This window comes from Cyanistes caeruleus, chromosome 2 (genome assembly GCF_971803275.1).
Source record: "Cyanistes caeruleus chromosome 2, bCyaCae1.hap1.1, whole genome shotgun sequence".
Lineage (NCBI taxonomy): Eukaryota > Metazoa > Chordata > Aves > Passeriformes > Paridae > Cyanistes > Cyanistes caeruleus.
Window position 1 is genome coordinate 111,460,375 of NC_141702.1, and position 17,761 is coordinate 111,478,135.

The 17,761-nt window shown below is 40.2% G+C and overlaps 2 protein-coding genes across 11 annotated transcripts in view; one reads left to right on the plus strand and one right to left on the minus strand.

Moving 5' to 3' along the window:
* WDPCP (WD repeat containing planar cell polarity effector) overlaps positions 1-5,184 on the minus strand; it is a 147,560-nt gene extending 142,376 nt beyond the window's left edge. For 9 of the 10 annotated variants that reach the window (XM_086879147.1, XM_086879156.1, XM_086879155.1 and 6 more), the window contains exons 1-2: positions 4,930-5,156; positions 2,730-2,811 (exon numbers count right to left, since the gene is read on the minus strand). The gene's annotated coding sequence lies outside the window, so the exon portion shown is untranslated. Of the gene's footprint in view, positions 1-2,729; positions 2,812-4,929 lie in introns of all 10 variants that reach the window. The other variant, XM_023923241.2, reaches the window with a different exon arrangement.
* MDH1 (malate dehydrogenase 1) lies at positions 5,160-16,673 on the plus strand. Its single transcript, XM_023923240.2, has 9 exons — positions 5,160-5,456; positions 10,837-10,935; positions 11,220-11,316; positions 12,277-12,452; positions 13,776-13,898; positions 14,011-14,187; positions 15,262-15,375; positions 15,586-15,675; positions 16,031-16,673. The coding sequence occupies exons 1-9, from the start codon at positions 5,454-5,456 to the stop codon at positions 16,154-16,156; spliced, it is 1,005 nt and encodes a 334-aa protein (XP_023779008.1). The 5' UTR covers positions 5,160-5,453; the 3' UTR covers positions 16,157-16,673.
* Positions 16,674-17,761: the final 1,088 nt, after the last annotated feature.

Sequence of the window (17,761 nt, forward strand, 5' to 3'; positions counted from 1 at the left end):
CTGTTTTTGAGTAACAGGAAGCTCCAATTTGTGTGGCACTGGTATGGACAATAGAGTCCACACAGCTGGAATCAGGGGTGTATCATTTTATTCAGAGATGGGGTAGTTTAGCCCTACAGTGTGCAACTGAATGAATACAGGCATGTGCAGAGAGTACTTGTGTTTATGTGAGCAGAATGAATAAAGACAATCTCTTCTTTCTCTACTCAAGTATCTGTAGACACTGGATATGGTCAGTATTATAAGCATATATGCTACTAAGGCCACCCAGAGACTCTGCTGCTGCCTAAAAATCAGTTTGGATAAGGTTTCCAAAAGCAGGCCAGATATCAAAATGAATTTGTTAAACAGCAGAAAAAACTCCATACAAGAAACAAAGTGTTTAGTTGCCTCTTACACTTATTACTGATAAATTCATGTTTGAAATTTACATTTTACATATGAAAAATGCCATTAAGATAAAAATTTATCAGCATTTTCCTTCCGTAAAGAATTATATTTTATACAATTAATGATTCAAAAAATCAACACCATAAGACATCATTCTCCTTCCACCAGTATTTCCAGGGTTATTTTCTTTGAAGCACTATTCAATTCTTGGGAGGACAAAAAGGAGAAAATTTTAGTCTGTATACTGACAGCTATTAAGAATTCAGTTCTGTGAAAATACAGAAAAAAATTCACAAGGATGTTGTAAAACAAGCTGAAATATTTGAAGCAAACTATGTGACAATAATTCATAGAAATAAGACTAATGAGAAAAACTCTTGTAATTATGCAAGAGATTTGGCATGGAAGAGCATTCCTCAGTCATTCTGACATGGAAAGGATGGACAAAGGATGCAGATGGATTCACCCATCTGCACTGAGCCTAGAAAACAAAGTCATCATTATGGTTGCTAACTTCTTGTTCAAAATGTATTACTTGATTATTAGGTTATAATGAACAGATGCAAAATAAAGTCATACGAGAGAAAAAGAAAACATTTATTTTCAGTAGTACTTGTTTCCCTTGACTAAAGTGTTACACTTGACTAAATGCTTACCTCATTAAAAAAACTCACAAGAAGATCAGCTTAATGTTTAAATCTAGTGGGGGGAAGGGGTGCTGGTGTCCAGGTTGAGGTTTTTTTAATGTTGCAATGAATTAACTTTAAGAGTACAAGGTTTGCTTTGGTAGAACTTGAATTGTTACATAGGTCATCTCCTCTTTAGAATATCAATCTGCCTCTTCTCCTCCACTCAGTGACATTAGTGAGTAGAAAACACACATATTACTGTCACAAAATCTCTGTTTGATCAAGAGAAAGACAGATTTGTGTTAAGGTAGAAAAATCCAGCAATGTTACTTCTCATGCACCAGGAACACAACTCTTCTGGTCACTTTGCAACAATTCAGACATCAACTCTGCTGAATTTACAGCCAATATGCCAAAGTCTTTGCACCATGTGTGCGTGCCCATTGTGGTTGTTTGGTTTGTGGCTTAGTTTTGTTTGGCTTTGTTTTTAAACAGAGATTCTCTGTACCCTGGGCCATGTAACAGCTGTCAGAAGAAAACCCTCCAAAAGCGGTGCTCAGGTGGTGGATGAGTTCAGATCTTCCAGGGTCCCTCAGCTCTGGGGGTGCCATTATGATGCCACTGTGCCCCTGTGGTCAGTGATGGAGCCCTGAACTCCTGTGGGCACCAGAGTGCACCAACCTCAGATGTGACCGTGCACACACACCAGAGGAGGCCTGAACTCCCAGTGTCCCCACCAAATCTACAGTACCTGCTCATACTGTTAACCTATTTAGGGAAAATGAAGGAAAAAGAACTTTCTGTTCACAATTTTTATTAATATTTGACTCGTTAATAGTTCACAAAGATTACTAATACATATTACATGCAAGCTACAGATCATTTGTCTCTCTTTATAGGCAGCAGGCACTTGAGTACAGGATGTGTTATTGCATCCTACCTATTAAAAACATGCTGAAGGTTGTAGAAATCAATTAATGATTCATTACCCAACTTCAACTTAAAAACCAACTAAGCTGCTGAGAAATTAAAAATAAGCAATAAAAAATTAAACCACTTCCACAGAAGGTAAAATTTCTCCTTTAGAAAGAAAGTTGTCACCACAGCAAAAAGAAAATTTGGATTATAAGTAGAATTTATAGATTAGTTTCTTCATGACATTTAATATCCATGCAGTATTACATGACTGAAGTTTAGAAATGAACAGTGAAAAATTATATTTGGGACATTAGCATTAGGAATAAAAAATTCCACAACCCAGTATTAATTTTCTAAACTACAATTTTAATAGTTCTCACTCATATTTATATCTGTATATTTTAAAAAAATATATTATAAATTTCTCAAATACTTTAAAAAATAACTTTTGATCCTTTTAATTCTATTTTAGTATTTTTTGGTAATGTTTTACCTTATTTCTAAAAAATATCTTACTATTACTATTACTCTCCAGAATGCAGAAGAGTTTTACAAAACTGTTTCAATTCCAGCATTTCTAGATTTGAACCTGGCCATTGTATAGTTAATATTTCTTTCACAGTCTTGTGAATTTTAAATGTTAATTAAATGACACAAACGTAGCTACAAGAGACATGACTTGGTAACAACAAATGTAAGTAAATGCATTAGATAAAACACCTGTATTAGACATAGAGAGGATGATAAAAGGAAAACTTCACAAATCATTGAAAATTGAGTGTAAAAACTTACCTAAAAATATTCATCAGTTTCTACAGATGGCAATGAAGTAAAAGAAAATCCCATCCAAAATACAGTTAAAGAACACAGCCAGCTGTTAACAGAGAATAATTTATTTTAAAATATTTTTTAAAAAATTAAGAGAGAATTCTGTCAGATTACCCTTCAAAACTACTAGTTGCCTTAAAAAATAATACTTAATCCCCAGAAAATGGAGATTAAAACATCTTAATATTTCAGTGTTGTTTAATTAGTGATTTCCATGTAATTCAGTATCTTCTGAGTGCAAAAATTGCAAAGTGTTTTAAGAGTTAGCTAAGAGCCCAATTCACATGCACACTAAATTTCCATTACTTCATTTGCACATAATGTTTCCATTTATGCAGCTTTTTTGCTTACAGTGCTACACAAAAGACTCATACTAATGAAACATTGGGGAGCATTAAATATTATTTTTTAAAATTACATTTAAATTTTTCCTTGGAAAACATTAAAGCTTAATAAGTATAAACAAAATTTAAGAAGGAAATACTAGAACTATTAAGTTTTGTTGACTTTAAAAATTACACCACATTCATAAAAGGCAACACTTATCTTTATCTTCAGTTAAATCAGTACAGACAACTGAGTCCATCTTGGACTAATTATACTGGGATTGAAAATAAACTGATCAACATGCTTCTGACAAACAAAAGCATTTACACATGGCTTTGCATCAAAACAAATCTTTCAACACAAAATAACAAGGTTTGCTGTTCTCTCCAACAGCAAATAATTCCAGGAGCACAAGTTTGGGCAAAAAAGGACCAAGAATGAGTCTTACCTACAGAAGGAAGTTTGAAAGTTTCAAGCTAAGCTTTTAACTGAAATCCATTAAATGAATACAATCTGCTATGCTGACACAGACAAATCAGTTTACAGCCTGCTAACATTGATTTAGCTGAAAATTGATAAGAAATCAATTTGCACTGAACCAATTATGGTCAGTGGAAATTACCTTATGTGGGTCCATATCAGGTTTTGTGTATATTTAAATCTTAAACAATCTTAAATAGTATAAAATAAGCCTGCACAACGTCGGGGCGCAGAAAAGGTTAAGAGTCATCAGGGCAAAGCATTTTAGGACACTCTGGAAAACTCTATGTTAAACCAGCTCCCTCGTCCTTACCATGCTTCTCTACACTTCACAGCAAGCCAGCCCGCAGCCCTGCTTGCAGCTATTTGGTTTTCAAACTCGTCCACAGAAGGGAATTTGGGTACAGTCTTCATTCACATTAAAAACGTACGGTTACTAACCGATATAAATCAGTATAGCTCGACAATTTAAATAAAGCCGGTACGACTGTAGCTGCTGCACTCTGAAGTTTGCCGTGCTGCAGAAGCTGTCAGGTGCTCAGACTCCTTCAGGCTCACGTTCTGTCTGAGCTGTGGTGTGAGCACGACTGGCAGCAGGACTCGCTAAAACGAGAACACTTCGCACCACAAACATCAATATTTACATTTTACACCCCCTGCCCTAAAGGACTAACTTCCCTGTTCTGTCACAGGACCGAAGAAGAAATTGCCTCAGTATAAATGTGCCTTAGATTGTTTTTAAAAAATAATACTACCTTTGATAAGGACTAGAGTAAGATTTAAAACTAATCCTATAGATGAATACCAGGACAAGTGAGATCTTTACTGAACAACTAACAGGGAATCCTATCAGGATCTGAGGGAAAAGAAAAATCATCTGTGCTATCCAAGACCTTCTTTTACACCCTAACAACACAGCTTATGAAGCTCTATTCTGCTATGCCAGTAGCAGCCTCCCTTACAGTCCGACCAAAGGAATTTACTTCACTCAGCAATTCGAAATACAAGTAAACGAGCAGCTTTATTTTTGTAGACGTGATCGCTAGTTTAGCCACGCAGTTCTACCAGCGGAATAGCACAGTGTAAGCTCTCAGCTTTCCCTGAAAATAAAAAGGAAAGGACCAAGCAACAGGATGGCAGGATTTCACGAAATGTGGAGCACCCCAGGGCAACGAGCCGGCAGCTCCCCAGAGGAGGCCGGGCAGGAGGGAAATGAGCGGGAAACGCGAGGGGAACGCTCTGCCCGCCCCGGGCTCGCGGCTCCGGGGGCAGGCGGCTCCGGGATGCCCCGGGGGGACACCCTGTCGGGCAGGGCAGGGCAGGGCAGGGCAGGGCCCGGCCGCACACTCGCACCCACCGAGCGCTCCGAGTTCGCGGGGCGGGAGCGGCGCCGCCGCCACTGGGGCCTGTCCCACGCGTCACCGCAGCAACCGCGCTCACCGCGCACCGCCCCCCGCGCATGCGCCGCCGCAGCCGCCCGTCAGCCCATCGCGCACGCGCGACCCGGGAAGCCCGCGCTTGCCGCAGCCCCCTCCCCTCCCAGCCGTGCGCACGCGCAGCGAACAGAGCCGCGCGTCGCCCCCTAACGGCCTAACCCCTCCGGCGCCGCACTGTTCTTCAACGAATGGGGCGCGGCGGGAGCGGCAACCGCCAATGGCGTACGGGGGCGTGGCGCGCCTCCCCTGAGGCACGCTGGGAGTTGCAGTTCTCTCCGGCATACGAGCGGCGCGGACCGGTGGCGACTACGACTACATGCCCCAGGCGGCCACGCGCGGCCTCGGGCCCCGCCCCCTCACGGCTCCTTGGCGCAGCGCTGCCACGGCCGCAGTCGCGCCGCAGAGGTGACCTCAAGCAGTATCAGGGCTCGTCGCTCCCGCAGACATGGTCGGTACCGGGCCCGCTGCAGTACCGCGCCCCTCGGGTTCCTTCGGTTCGGGGCAGGGAGCTCCGGCAGGTGGAGGTGACTCCGAAATGGCTTCGCCCTCCCCGCCTGGCCGCGGTGCCCCCGGGTGGGCCCGGGGAGTGAGGGGCAGGGGTGACCTGGAGGTGGTCGTGGCACCCAGAGGAGCCGGGCCTGGCGTCGCCCCAGGGCTCATCGCAGCCCCCTCGAAGCCGCGCCAGGGTGACCTTCCAGGCGGGGACGTGGGGTCGGTGCCGGCCTGGCGGCGGCTCTGCTCCCCCTCTCCCCAGGGCCGTGTGGGGGAGGGTGGGATGTACCCCCGTCGGAAGCCAGCGAGCCTCCTTGCGCTGGGGCTGGCACTCCGGAGGGGTAATCGCGCCTTTTCCCGGCGCCGCGGCTGCCGAGATTGCCTTCGGGAGATGGAGGCTGTCCGCGCCTTCGTTCACGAGGCGTGAAAGGTTTTGGTGCGGTTCTGTGTTAGCTCAAGGGAAAGTGCTTGTGAAATGTCTGTATTGGTTCATCCCTGTTTGCTGTCGGAAATCCAGTTGTTTGTTCAGACTCTCTCGATTGTCAGGGAGTCCTTCTGGTTCTGCACAGAGGTTACAGAGGTGAACCGCAGTGCTTCGCTTTTCTGCAGCATGTGTACATATACAAACCTGCACAGAGACCTTGCTTTCCTTTCTAGGCATGAAAATGTCTCGGTTTTTCTAGACTCAATATGCTGTTATTCAAACCTTCACTTTCAGTATTTTGCAATAGAAAGGATGCTTGCATGCTCTGAAATGTGGCTTATTTCAGCTGTACCCTAAAAAAACCCAAAATCTGTAAACTTTATCCTGCTTTTCCACTCTTTCTATTGAAAATGTGAATTTGCAGGAGTGACAACATGACAGCAAGTTCTAGTTTGTATTTGAACTCTCAAAGTGTTGGCTGACATGGATGGGCTGGTCTCAGAAAACTGCTGGTTATAACTTTGATGTCCAGACTTTTCAGAATGTCGCTGTTTTTATCTTGTCTTTGCTGTTCAGATTGTGCATGTGGTGTTGCACAGAGGCTTTAAATTTCTGAAATACAATCATCTATCAATGCAATCACTGTTAGCTCAATGAAATGGAAAAAGTTTTACAGGGCACATGTGTCAAGGTCGTATCTTAAGGAAGGAATGCCTTTGGAATTGCTTTGGTCTCTGAACTGCAGCACTGGTGCTGTTCTTCAGGTGTACAGCTGCCTTGCTGAGACTTTCTACTGCATTTCCCAACATGTTTATTGTCACCCCATCTCTGCTTTAAAGAAGGGAGAACAAAGAGAAAGTTTCTTAGGCAGACTCTAGACTTTGGAAGAGATAAAGATTTATTGTAATGATTAAATAATTCTTGTAAAGCAAGATGAGAATAGCTTAGTTGGCTGTAATATTCATTAATGATGTTAAGCTGATGGTTATAGATGAGCTTATCAGCAATAATCTTAACAGAGATCTCTCATAACTGCAATTAGCAATGCAAAGTCTATCACTTGTGTAGTCAGGATGTTCTGTCACAATGTTTGATAGGTTGTGAGTTATCTTTTACTTACCTTTGTAACCTGAATTAGTTTTGCAGTGCAGTGCTGTTTGCAGGTATGGCAGTAATGTTTTAGGTCCGCTGATATCAGCTCTAATCATAGACCTATCTGAGGCACTGAGTTCTTAAACCAAAGTGTGTGGGGAGGACATTAAGACCTCAGCTCCATCACTTGATATTGGAGGCTATCTGTGATAGTTTAGAAGGGGGAGAAATCCTACATTTGCTAGATTAGATGAAGAAGGTTACCTGGGGATGCAATGCTCAGTCGTTGGGGTTTTGTTTTCTCATCCTTTTTATCATTTCTTTTGCTACTCTTTTACTTTCCTAAAGCTTTTTAACTGTACATGGGTTGAATGTGGAGTGGGGATGGCTTTGGAACAAAATAGTTCAGCTAGTTGTTGCTTAATTTGTCCTCTAGTTTCTGTATACCTGAGAGTGAGTAAAGGTCACCCCTGCAGTTACCACAGCATGAAAGTCCTGCAGGAGCCAAGTCACGGGTTAAAGCGCCTGGACATGAATGTCTGGAACCTACAACTTCTATTGGGGAGCTTCTCATTTCTCTAAAAGTAGCCTCAGACACTCAGTGGGACCAATTTTAATATGCGATATAAGGTTTTTTTGGTGAGAGTTATCCACATTTTGTAAGAAGCATAACGGTTTTGGTTTGTTAATCCAGCTTCTGGATTTAAGAGAGAGCATGAAAGTTTCTTTGATGCTAAGTGCTCACAATTGGTGCAGGGGTAAAAAGGTCTGAGGAATTCACTGAATCCAATGTGCTGAGGGTTTGGAAAGGAAAAACAGGTTGGCAGAACTCCTCACCTTATTTTAGTTTATGTGTTTTTCTCCTCTAGCACCAAATGGGGAACAACAGGAAGGATGGTAGTAAGAAAACATAATTATGTTGTGAAAGTGAAGCTGAGTCATGACTGAAGGTTTGGGGTTTCTTTTAGAGGCTAAAAGTAAAAAATAATAAATAGTCCTGTTTCTTACCTTTTTTATCTTCTACTCCTTCTCTCTCCTGTTATTATGCTGAATACTCAGTATAATGCTAGTGGATAGGTTGGCATTTTTTATGTTTCAATCAGACTGGCTTATAAAGTTCATAGAATAGAAGAAAAAATCTCTTTTCCTTTCCATCTTTTTTGACACTACTTTAGAATAAAGAGCCTTGAAATCTTTCTTCTATTCACTGAAAATTCAGAAATCAATTCACACTTGATTTCAGATACCCTATAATGTAAAGAAAACGTGTTTTGCTGCTGCCTGTGTGAGTTCTGGATTAGTTTAGCACAGAATCACTTTTTATATAATGGGGATTTTGCCAGGCCAAGGTTTTGCAGCACTGTAACTTTCCAGTACTTATTTCACTATCTCGTGTGGTTAGCAGCCTTAAAAGAGTGTTCATCGTTCCATTTATACAAACAAAATGTGGATTCTTCTTGGAAACATGCTGGAAAGTTGGCTTTAAAATTTGATACTCATCTTAATCCGTGTTGTCCATCATCATTCAGATGTTATGGTACATCCCTGCTCAAGAGTAAAATACGAGAACTATTTTGGGATTTAAAGCAGCAAGAGTTGATTATCTGCTCTCCTTCCCCTCATAGTGGAGTTTCTATGAAGTTAGGGGGGGTGTGACTTATAGTAGGACAAGTTCAAAAGAGAATAATGCACTTCAACACCATATAACGGGTAATTGGGTAATGAGATATTTAAAGAGTCATCCCCATAATGAAGCCTAGGTCTTAAATCTGCAAGTTCAGTAGTTTTAACTTTATCATTTTTGCTCTGATTTTATCTACTATGTGATAGAACAGGGTAGGTGGCCTAATTTTTTTAATTATCCAACACTAGTGTGATGCAACTGTGCTTGTCTGATCACTTCTGCAGAGGGAATATACTGGAAGCCCCACATAGTTTTCCTATAAATATCAGTGACAGGAATGCTGGTTGGGAATGATCTGTAGAGGTCATAGAGTCTGCCCTCTTTCTTGGCCTATGTCTGGAAGTTGTCAGTCCAGTCTGATGGTGAGGTTTTTACCACTGATAGATCATGTCATAGGTGTTTAGGTCTGGGCCTTGAAAACTGCCAGGGATGAAGATTATACAGACAGACCCTCTGGGTACCCTGTTCTGCTGCAGCAGTACCACATAATCAAGAGTATTTCTCTTCATTTGTAGTTGTTTCTACTGTTTGCTACTGTTGAGAGGTGTTGGAGGGCAGTGTTATTTTTCTAACACCCTGTGAAAGTTTGGTGGTCTGCTGTTAGATCCCCCTTATCTTCTACCTTTCCAGACTATGTCCAGCACCCCCAGCCTCATCTTACAGACCATGAACTCAGGTTTCCAGAAACTGATTCAGTATTTCACCACCACTGAGTGCAAGACCTGTCTTTGCTGTGCATCTTACACTTTTCATAATGTAGCCCAGAATACAATTAAAACACTTCTTTCACATTCAGTTATGCCTGGTCTGTATCTCAAATGATCATCTTTTAATTTTCTGAGAAAGTGGGCTTGGCATTCCAGCAGGCTGGTCAATCTTGTTCCTGTCCAGCCACAATCTGCCCCAGCCGAGTTGCCTCTAACCAAATAACGGGTTTACAAGACACTAGGTTATGAATGTCCTTTACCACCATTTTGATAGAATCACAGAATGCTTTGGGTTTGAACAAACTTTTAAAGTTCATTGGTCCACTCCCCTGCATTTGACAGGGACATCTTCAACAAGACCAGAGACCTGTCCAATTTGACCTTTAATGTTTCCAAGGCTGGAGCAACCACCACTTACCTGGACAATCTGCACCAGTGTTTCACCATCTTTATTGTATATTGTATATTTCCTATCTAGGTCTGTCATCCTTTAGTTTAAAACTATTGCCCCATGTCATTTCATAATGGGCCCTACTAAAAAGTTTGTCCTGGTCTTTTTCATAAGTCCCCTTGGAGTATTAAAAAATCCACCCTGGTACCTTCTCTTCTCCAGGCTGAACAACCCAAACTCTCGCAGCCTTTAATTTTCAATGCTGAATAACCTCTGGATTTCACCCGGTCCTGGTTCTGCTTAACAAAGTGGCATTTTACTACAGGGCAAACCATTTTTCCCCTCTTATTTGCAATATAGTAACATTTTGGCAGTCTTCTCCCAGTCTTTTGTAGTTTTGGGTCAGTTTGACAATAGACAGTTGTATTATGGATAGTAGTATCTGTATTTGTTCATAATGTAGCTTTTGTCTGTGGATTAGTTAAATTCGCTGCCTAACAGTTTAGTGTGGCAGTAGTTTTAAGTCCACTAGATTCTTTGGTTTCTGGCATTCAGTCAGTCTTTGGTTGCAAATAAGCATTCAAAAAGCTTAATGGGAACAGCCCTCAGAATTGAAATAATTCAAAAAATTGAAAAGCAGCCAAGTGTCACAGCTTGTAAAACTTCTGTAGTAAATTTCAAGTATGAATGGGTGGGGTATATTATATTATATTGTCTTATGTTAAGGCCATGTTGTTAAAGAGAATGCAAAATTTTCCAAAGACATCGTTATTCCTGGCATTTTGCAAGTTTTCCAGGAGCAATTCTTAAGGATCTTTTTGCAATTGTGGTCTGTTTCTGTACAAGCAAGCAGAGAAATCACTGGTGGTTCTAGCAGAACCAGAAGTGTGATCCCGGGAGCTGGGGCTGATCTGCCTTCAGGCACACGCTTTCATCCAGGTCAAATAATCATAACGTTGTTGCCACAGTACCTTAATTTTGAACTGGTGTGAGGCTGAGGTGTGGAGCTGTGGGTAAGGCTGTGTCATTTCCTTGCAGGCTGAACCTGTCAGAGTGCTGGTGACTGGAGCTGCTGGGCAGATTGCTTACTCCCTCCTCTACAGCATTGCCAAGGGCGATGTCTTCGGCAAAGACCAGGTAACTCTCGCGCTGAATTGCGCAGGAATGAATGAATGTCAGAACTGCAGTGCCTGAGACTAGTTTCCTCATAGACACTCAGAATGGTTTACCAATATGCAAGTAATTTCTTCTTTAAGTGGGAAGTTCTGCTCTGTTATGCAAGCTGTCAGTTGTTGGCTGTGCTGAAGTTGTTTTCTGCAATTGGGTTTTAAATCTTGCTTGAGGTAATGGCTGAGTACAAGACAAATTCATTTTCAAAACAGATTGAGCCCAGCTTCACTAAACCTTTTCTTTCTTTCCAGCCTCTTATTCTTGTGCTGCTGGACATCACTCCTATGATGACGGTACTGGAAGGTGTGGTGATGGAGCTGCAGGACTGTGCTCTGCCACTGCTCAGAGGTGGCCAAAACATTTTTTTCTTACACCTACAAGATGCTGCAGTGCAGTTCTTGCATTTATGAGTCCCTGCAGCTGACAGGAAGTTAGGCAGAGGAAAATCTTAGATGATCCTTCCTTGGTTTTGTGGAATATAATCAGTTTAACTTAGCCTGATAGGAAGAATGACATCAAATAGGTTTTGTGAACAGAATTGGCAATGAAGATGCCTTGGTTTATATCATCTAATCCTGGGCTTTCAGCCTGGACAAGAAATTGTCAGATACTTGTGCATATGTGCATTGTATTCTGGCCCAGCAGTGAAATATATATATATATATATATATATATATATATATATATATATATATAAAATATCATTGCTATATTGTGTTATTGTGCTAAATTTTAAAAAAACCTAATTTAGTCTTAAAAATATAATCTGTGCAAAGACACAAAATAAAAAACCACTCCTCAAGCCATGTAAACAAGCGGAATTCTAATAGTTTAAACAAGCAGAAGAAAGGGAGCAAGTAGGTGTTAGTGTAATTGCTATAACATATGACAAAAATAGCATGTAGGTACCAGCTCTTGTACAAATCAAACCTTCTCTGCTTTGAATTGTTAAAGGGGAAGCAAAACTTCACTTGCATTGGTTCTGCCACTGAAATTTTATTGCAAAAGTGAAGAAAAGCATATGTACTTATATACACATTTTTAGAGGCAAATGAAATGTATCTTTTACACAGATTTCTCCTGTGTTTTCCACTTTAGATAAATATTTGCATATAAAACCCATTTTCTGGCAAGTATTTAACCTGTGGAGGTAGAACCAAATAACTATACTTGTATTTTTGGAAGGGGAAGGTGGTGATATTGTCAGATTAGATTATATGCTATTTATGCACAAAAGAATATTCCCGTTAGAACTATGCCATAAGTGTTTATCTTGCTGAATTCTTTTCCCCCTTTCCTTCTTTTTAGAGGTCATTCCAACAGACAAGGAGGAAGTTGCATTCAAAGACCTTGACATAGCAATTCTGGTTGGCTCCATGCCAAGGCGAGAGGGCATGGAGAGGAAGGATTTACTCAAAGCAAATGTGAAAATTTTCAAGTCTCAGGGTGCAGCCTTGGACAAGTATGCCAAAAAGACTGTCAAGGTGAATATAGGAACTGAATTTAAAACATTAATTCTCTGTTATGTAAAGATCTGGATACATTGTAGAAGAATATTGCACAAGCAGGAGCCTGTTTAGTGCACGCATTCCTTTACTTATGCCCTGGAAAATAGACCACAGTCAAGGGTAGATAAGAAACAGAATATTAAATAGGTGGATGATTTAGTCATTCATTTCTTTGGTGGAAAAGGTGAGTCTTACATTGTATTGCTGTATTCCATACATACTCTGAACTGATTACTACCAGTTTGAAAAGCAACCCCATAAAACTGTATCTAAAAAAAATAAGCAGTCTTTTGCTCGTTATCTCTCTTCTCTGGGAGAACTGAATTAACTACATGCAGCTGCCTACTTCATATCCATCTGTGTCCTTTAACATAATGACCCTTAACTTCAGTATCAATATGGAATTACAGTTGCACAAAAATCAGCTTTATTTAGGTTGTTTGCATCTTATTCTTTGGAGCATTAGAAGATTTTAATTGTTCTCTCTCAGATTCCTTCAGCACAGTTAATGGGATCATGTGGCTGCTCTCCCACTGCTCTTAATCTCAGACCCAGACTCCAACTGTGCTTTGTAACTGACTTTTTAATGTCTGCTGATGAACTTCCTACTGCTTCTAAAGATGTGTTTGCTTCTTTATCCAGTTGGAATAAAAACTATCAATATAACGACTGCAGAGTAGTGAAGAAATTCCTGAACTCCCTTTCAAAAGGGGAAATACAAAGGGAGGTTTGCAGATCAGCTTGCATGATTTAGAGTATATGGAGTTTGACATAAGTCATTTGAGGCACAAATGAAGGATGAATAAAAATCAGTTTTGCATAGTAATAAATTGATCTAAGTTGAGGCAGTATTTTATTTCTGACTGCCTATGAACATCAAGATAAGTAACTGTTCTGGCTTTCTTAATTATAAAGCAGTCACATAAAGCAGTGGCAGCCAGTCCAGAAAATACTTAAAAGTGGTTGGTTAAAAGTGTGCATGTCTGTCTTTCCCTATATCTGGTAGCATTAGGTTTGAAGCCAGGCTGTAGGTCAGTGTACAGATCTCCCTTGAAGTCTTGCTCCCTTTCACATTGGATTTCAAGTTAAAGAAAATACCTACCTGGAAAATATTTTTATGTGCAATTATAGAAGATTGGGTGTCTATGAATGACACACTTAAAAAATAATCTAGTTGAAGACAACCAAGAGATTAGAAAACTTAACTTTTAGGTACCTTCTTTGAAGGCCAAACAATGTATTTCACTGAAGGGAGATGTTTTGAAGAAATACCTACTTCATCTTTCTTTTAATTTTTAGGTTGTGGTTGTTGGGAATCCAGCGAATACCAACTGTCTGATTGCATCAAAGTCAGCTCCATCCATACCAAAGGAAAACTTCAGCTGCTTGACTCGTTTGGATCACAACAGAGCCAAATCTCAGGTAAAAAGAGCTTATTTTGTTATCTCTGCTAAATACAGAGCAATGCTTTCAAAGAAGCCTGTGAATTGAGAAGGTGAAGTCAATGCAATGGACATCTTTAATTTCCAATTAGATTGCTCTGAAACTTGGTGTGACTGCTAATGATGTGAAGAATGTCATCATCTGGGGCAACCACTCCTCCACTCAATATCCTGATGTTAACCATGCAAAGGTAAATGTGAAAGGAAAGGAAGTTGGAGTCTATGAAGCTATAAAAGATGACAGCTGGCTGAAGGGAGACTTTATCCTGGTAAGGATTTAGATTTTGCCTCTTTTTTTTTTTTTTTAAATAGTCATTCTATTAAGTGCTTGTGCTTTCTCTTCATCTGAAATTGTAAACAATGTAACTGATGCAGTGAAGCAGCTCTTTTCTCTCACTAGAATAAGCCATCTTCAGATACCTTGTTGCTATCAGTTATTTGCTCTTTGAAAATTCAAGGCAGGAAAGTATGTAACTTCTGCTAGAAAAACCCAACTGGAATGCTGAAAAAGATTCAGTAAAGAGCAAAGATCACAGCTCAGGTGAAACTTGTGTGACACAGAAGCACCACTGCCGTTTCACTACAGTGACTTTTTGTAGATGAAGTGAGGTGCTCCATTTGCTGTTCTCCACCCACAGGAAAAGGCCAACTACTCATTCCTTGCTCGTGCATGTGCACAGACACACACACACACACACACACACACAGAGTTTCAATTCTAAACACATGGCATCATCAGCATAATTTTGAAAAGGAATCTGAAAAATCTAGAAAATGCCTGCAAATGTCTTAATGTAGGGTAATAATAAATAATAATGTAGCGAGTAAAACAAAATAATGGTATTAACTGATCAAGAGCACAGGCTACCTTAGTGGAATATGAAGGGAAATGGATTACTAAAGCCCTAGATGAATAAAGCTTTAATAAAACTATTAAATTTAAAAACTATTAACTTGAGTATGTGAGTTAGATTCGGCTATCTTCAGGAATGAAGTTAATTGTATGTATTAAGTATTGTAGGATTGAGACCAGCAAGTGTTTCACATTGCTGTTCAGCAGAAGACCTTAATTGACAGTGTGTTGCTTGAGACATCTGTTACTGTTGACATGCACAAAGTCTCCTGGTGGGAAAAGCTTGAGACATCTGCTTGTTATGAGAGAAGTCAGCTAACTGTTAAGCTAAGGAATGAGCCTCTGAAACATTCTGTTACATTTGTGTTGGCAAAACTCTTCTACATTGTATTTCTGGATTGTATGCCATGTGTTTTTTCAGCGTGTGGACCAAGCCATGATTTTGCTGCTTTACAATTTAGTTATGTTAGGGTTTTTTTCTTAATTGCAGACTGTTCAGCAACGTGGAGCAGCTGTTATTAAGGCCAGGAAGCTGTCCAGCGCTATGTCAGCTGCCAAAGCTATCTGTGATCATGTGAGGGACATCTGGTTTGGCACTCCAGCGGTAAGATGTAGCTATTGATTGCTTGTTTCACTAATGCTTTGATTCCTTGCCCACCTCACTGAGCTCGGGTGTATGTGTGTTCAGGGGAAAGAATTTGTCTTTTTCTGCAGTAGGTTGTGTCATAGGAGATAAAGGATATGGAAAGTTATGAAAATTTTGCTTGTTTCCAGCAGTAAAAAGTGTATTTATCTCTGACTTTTTTGGTTTCAGGGGGAATTTGTTTCGATGGGAGTAATTTCTGATGGCAATTCTTATGGTGTTCCTGAAGACTTGCTATATTCATTCCCTGTTGTGATCAAGGTAACTAGGCTGTATTTAAATCCATATATCTTTTGCAATACCTGTTAAACTGTCACATGAGCTCGTTAACTGCAGTGTGGGACTGCAGTTGCTGGGATGTGGAGGTTTAGCAGTCTTTCACAGAGAAGACTCTTATTAACCAAGTTAACTTGATCGTCGGCTAAGTGCTGGTAGATGAGTACAGTATGACATGACCAGCTGGTGCTGGTTGCATTCTTTATCTGAAATAAAATTAACTGCTTCCTGATGTGGTTTTTAGGGCCATAAGCTTTGTTCTTATGCCACAAAGTTTCTTTCATGCAGACTGAATGAAGCCTGTTCTTACATGGAGGGTTTTTTGTTTGTTTTCAACCAGGACAAGAGCTGGAAGTTTGTTGAGGGTCTTCCTATTAATGATTTTTCTCGTGAGAAGATGGATCTTACTGCTAAGGAGTTAGCTGAAGAGAAGGAGACTGCTGTGGAATTCCTCTCCAGTGCATGACTAGATCAGGAGGAAATACAAAATCATTTAAGAGTGGAAGAATCGAAAAGCCGTCTGTAGGTCTGCTACCAAGCACCACTACTGTATCCAAGTCAACTGTCTGTGGCCATTGTGCATTTTAAAGTTCATATGCTTACTGGTACTGTCGTGCCTCTTGAGTTATTAGCAAAATATTATTAAAGAAGTAAAACTAGTTTGTTGACCAAACTTTTTGTCTGTTCAATACTAGTTGCTTTCTGTGTATGGTACAGGATAATAGTTTGCCTCGGCCTTGGCTTTACTAACGCACAATCTGAGTTTTGATTGGAATTTGGCACTACTGGAACACGTCCTAGTCCGTGATCACTTCAGCATCCTCTGTCTCAACTGAAAATGGAACTAGAATGCCAGTAACTCTCCTTGAACCGGTAGTTCAGTGACCCAAGTCTATCACTGGACAGACTTCAAGTAAATACAGTTCACTCTGGTTATGCTTACAATGTTTGTCAATAGAAATATTAAAAGTTGTTCAATCAGATGTTGGCTAAGAGTAGTCTGTTGCACTTTATTTGCATGTTTTAGTTATGTAACTAACACGGTTTGATAGTACGAGATAAAAAGCCCTGAAAGCCTATTTTAGGAAACCGAGGGAAACAAAGCTTTAAGCATTACTAGCTTTCGTAATCACTAACCTTTCCCTTTGTCTGAGTTGGTGTCTGTCCTATTCTAATACTTGTACTAAAGTAAACCTTGGTCTGTCCTATCTGGAGTCATTTCATTTTTCTCTTTTGGTTTGTTTTCATTTAATGAGGATTTGAAAAACAGAACTTCTTTGACCAGAAAAGGAGAAGTTAAACTGAATTAGAAGCAAATTGAACAGTTTCTTTGAGGACTTACCAGCCAGAATATAAAATAAATCAGCAAACATCAGTAAGCTTATCCATAAATACAAGTCTGCTCTCAGTATATTACTGTACCTATTATGTACAGTGACAGTGATGCAGCAGAGACTTACACATAGAGGTGAAAGGGGAGAGAAGCATTTCAGAAAATGGGAATGTGCTGCAGCACAGGGCACAGTGAGTGAACACCATGAATGCTTATGAAGCAGCTGTTGCAAGCATTTATTCATTTCTGCAGTCTTAAAAATAGACAGGAAGTATTTTTTTCACTGTTTTTCTTATTCCTCTGAGTCCCTTAGAGTTAGTTTAGTTTCCACAAGAAAATTTCATACACCTGTCTTTTCATGACAGTTTGGGCACTTCAGCAGAAATTGGGGAGGGAAGAAAAGCTGCCAATGTATTGACTGCCTTCTGGCAGTTCCATGCAAATTCAGTAAAATTTCATTTCAACATGAGCTCAGGGATCAAAGGAATTCATTGCAGTAATTACCATGCTACAATTTATTTTAAATTAAGGTATTTTCATAGTGAATATTACAGGAGATATCTCCAGTGCACACTGTTACTTGGTATAAAAAGGCTAAGTAAAGGAAAAAATGCACATCTATTCCTGATAAATATAAATAAGGGATGATAAATGCTGCTAGTGTGCTTTGTGCCATACCTCCTGTAGCATCACCACGTAGGGAGTTCGCTTTAAGAAGGAAAATCTGGAAGATCTGGC

Coding starts and splice junctions, on each gene's coding strand:
- MDH1 (XM_023923240.2), top strand. Junction 11,317..12,276: donor TGCTCTGCCACTGCTCAGAG/GTGGCCAAAACA, acceptor CCTTCTTTTTAG/AGGTCATTCCAACAGACAAG. Junction 15,376..15,585: donor TCTGGTTTGGCACTCCAGCG/GTAAGATGTAGC, acceptor TTTTGGTTTCAG/GGGGAATTTGTTTCGATGGG.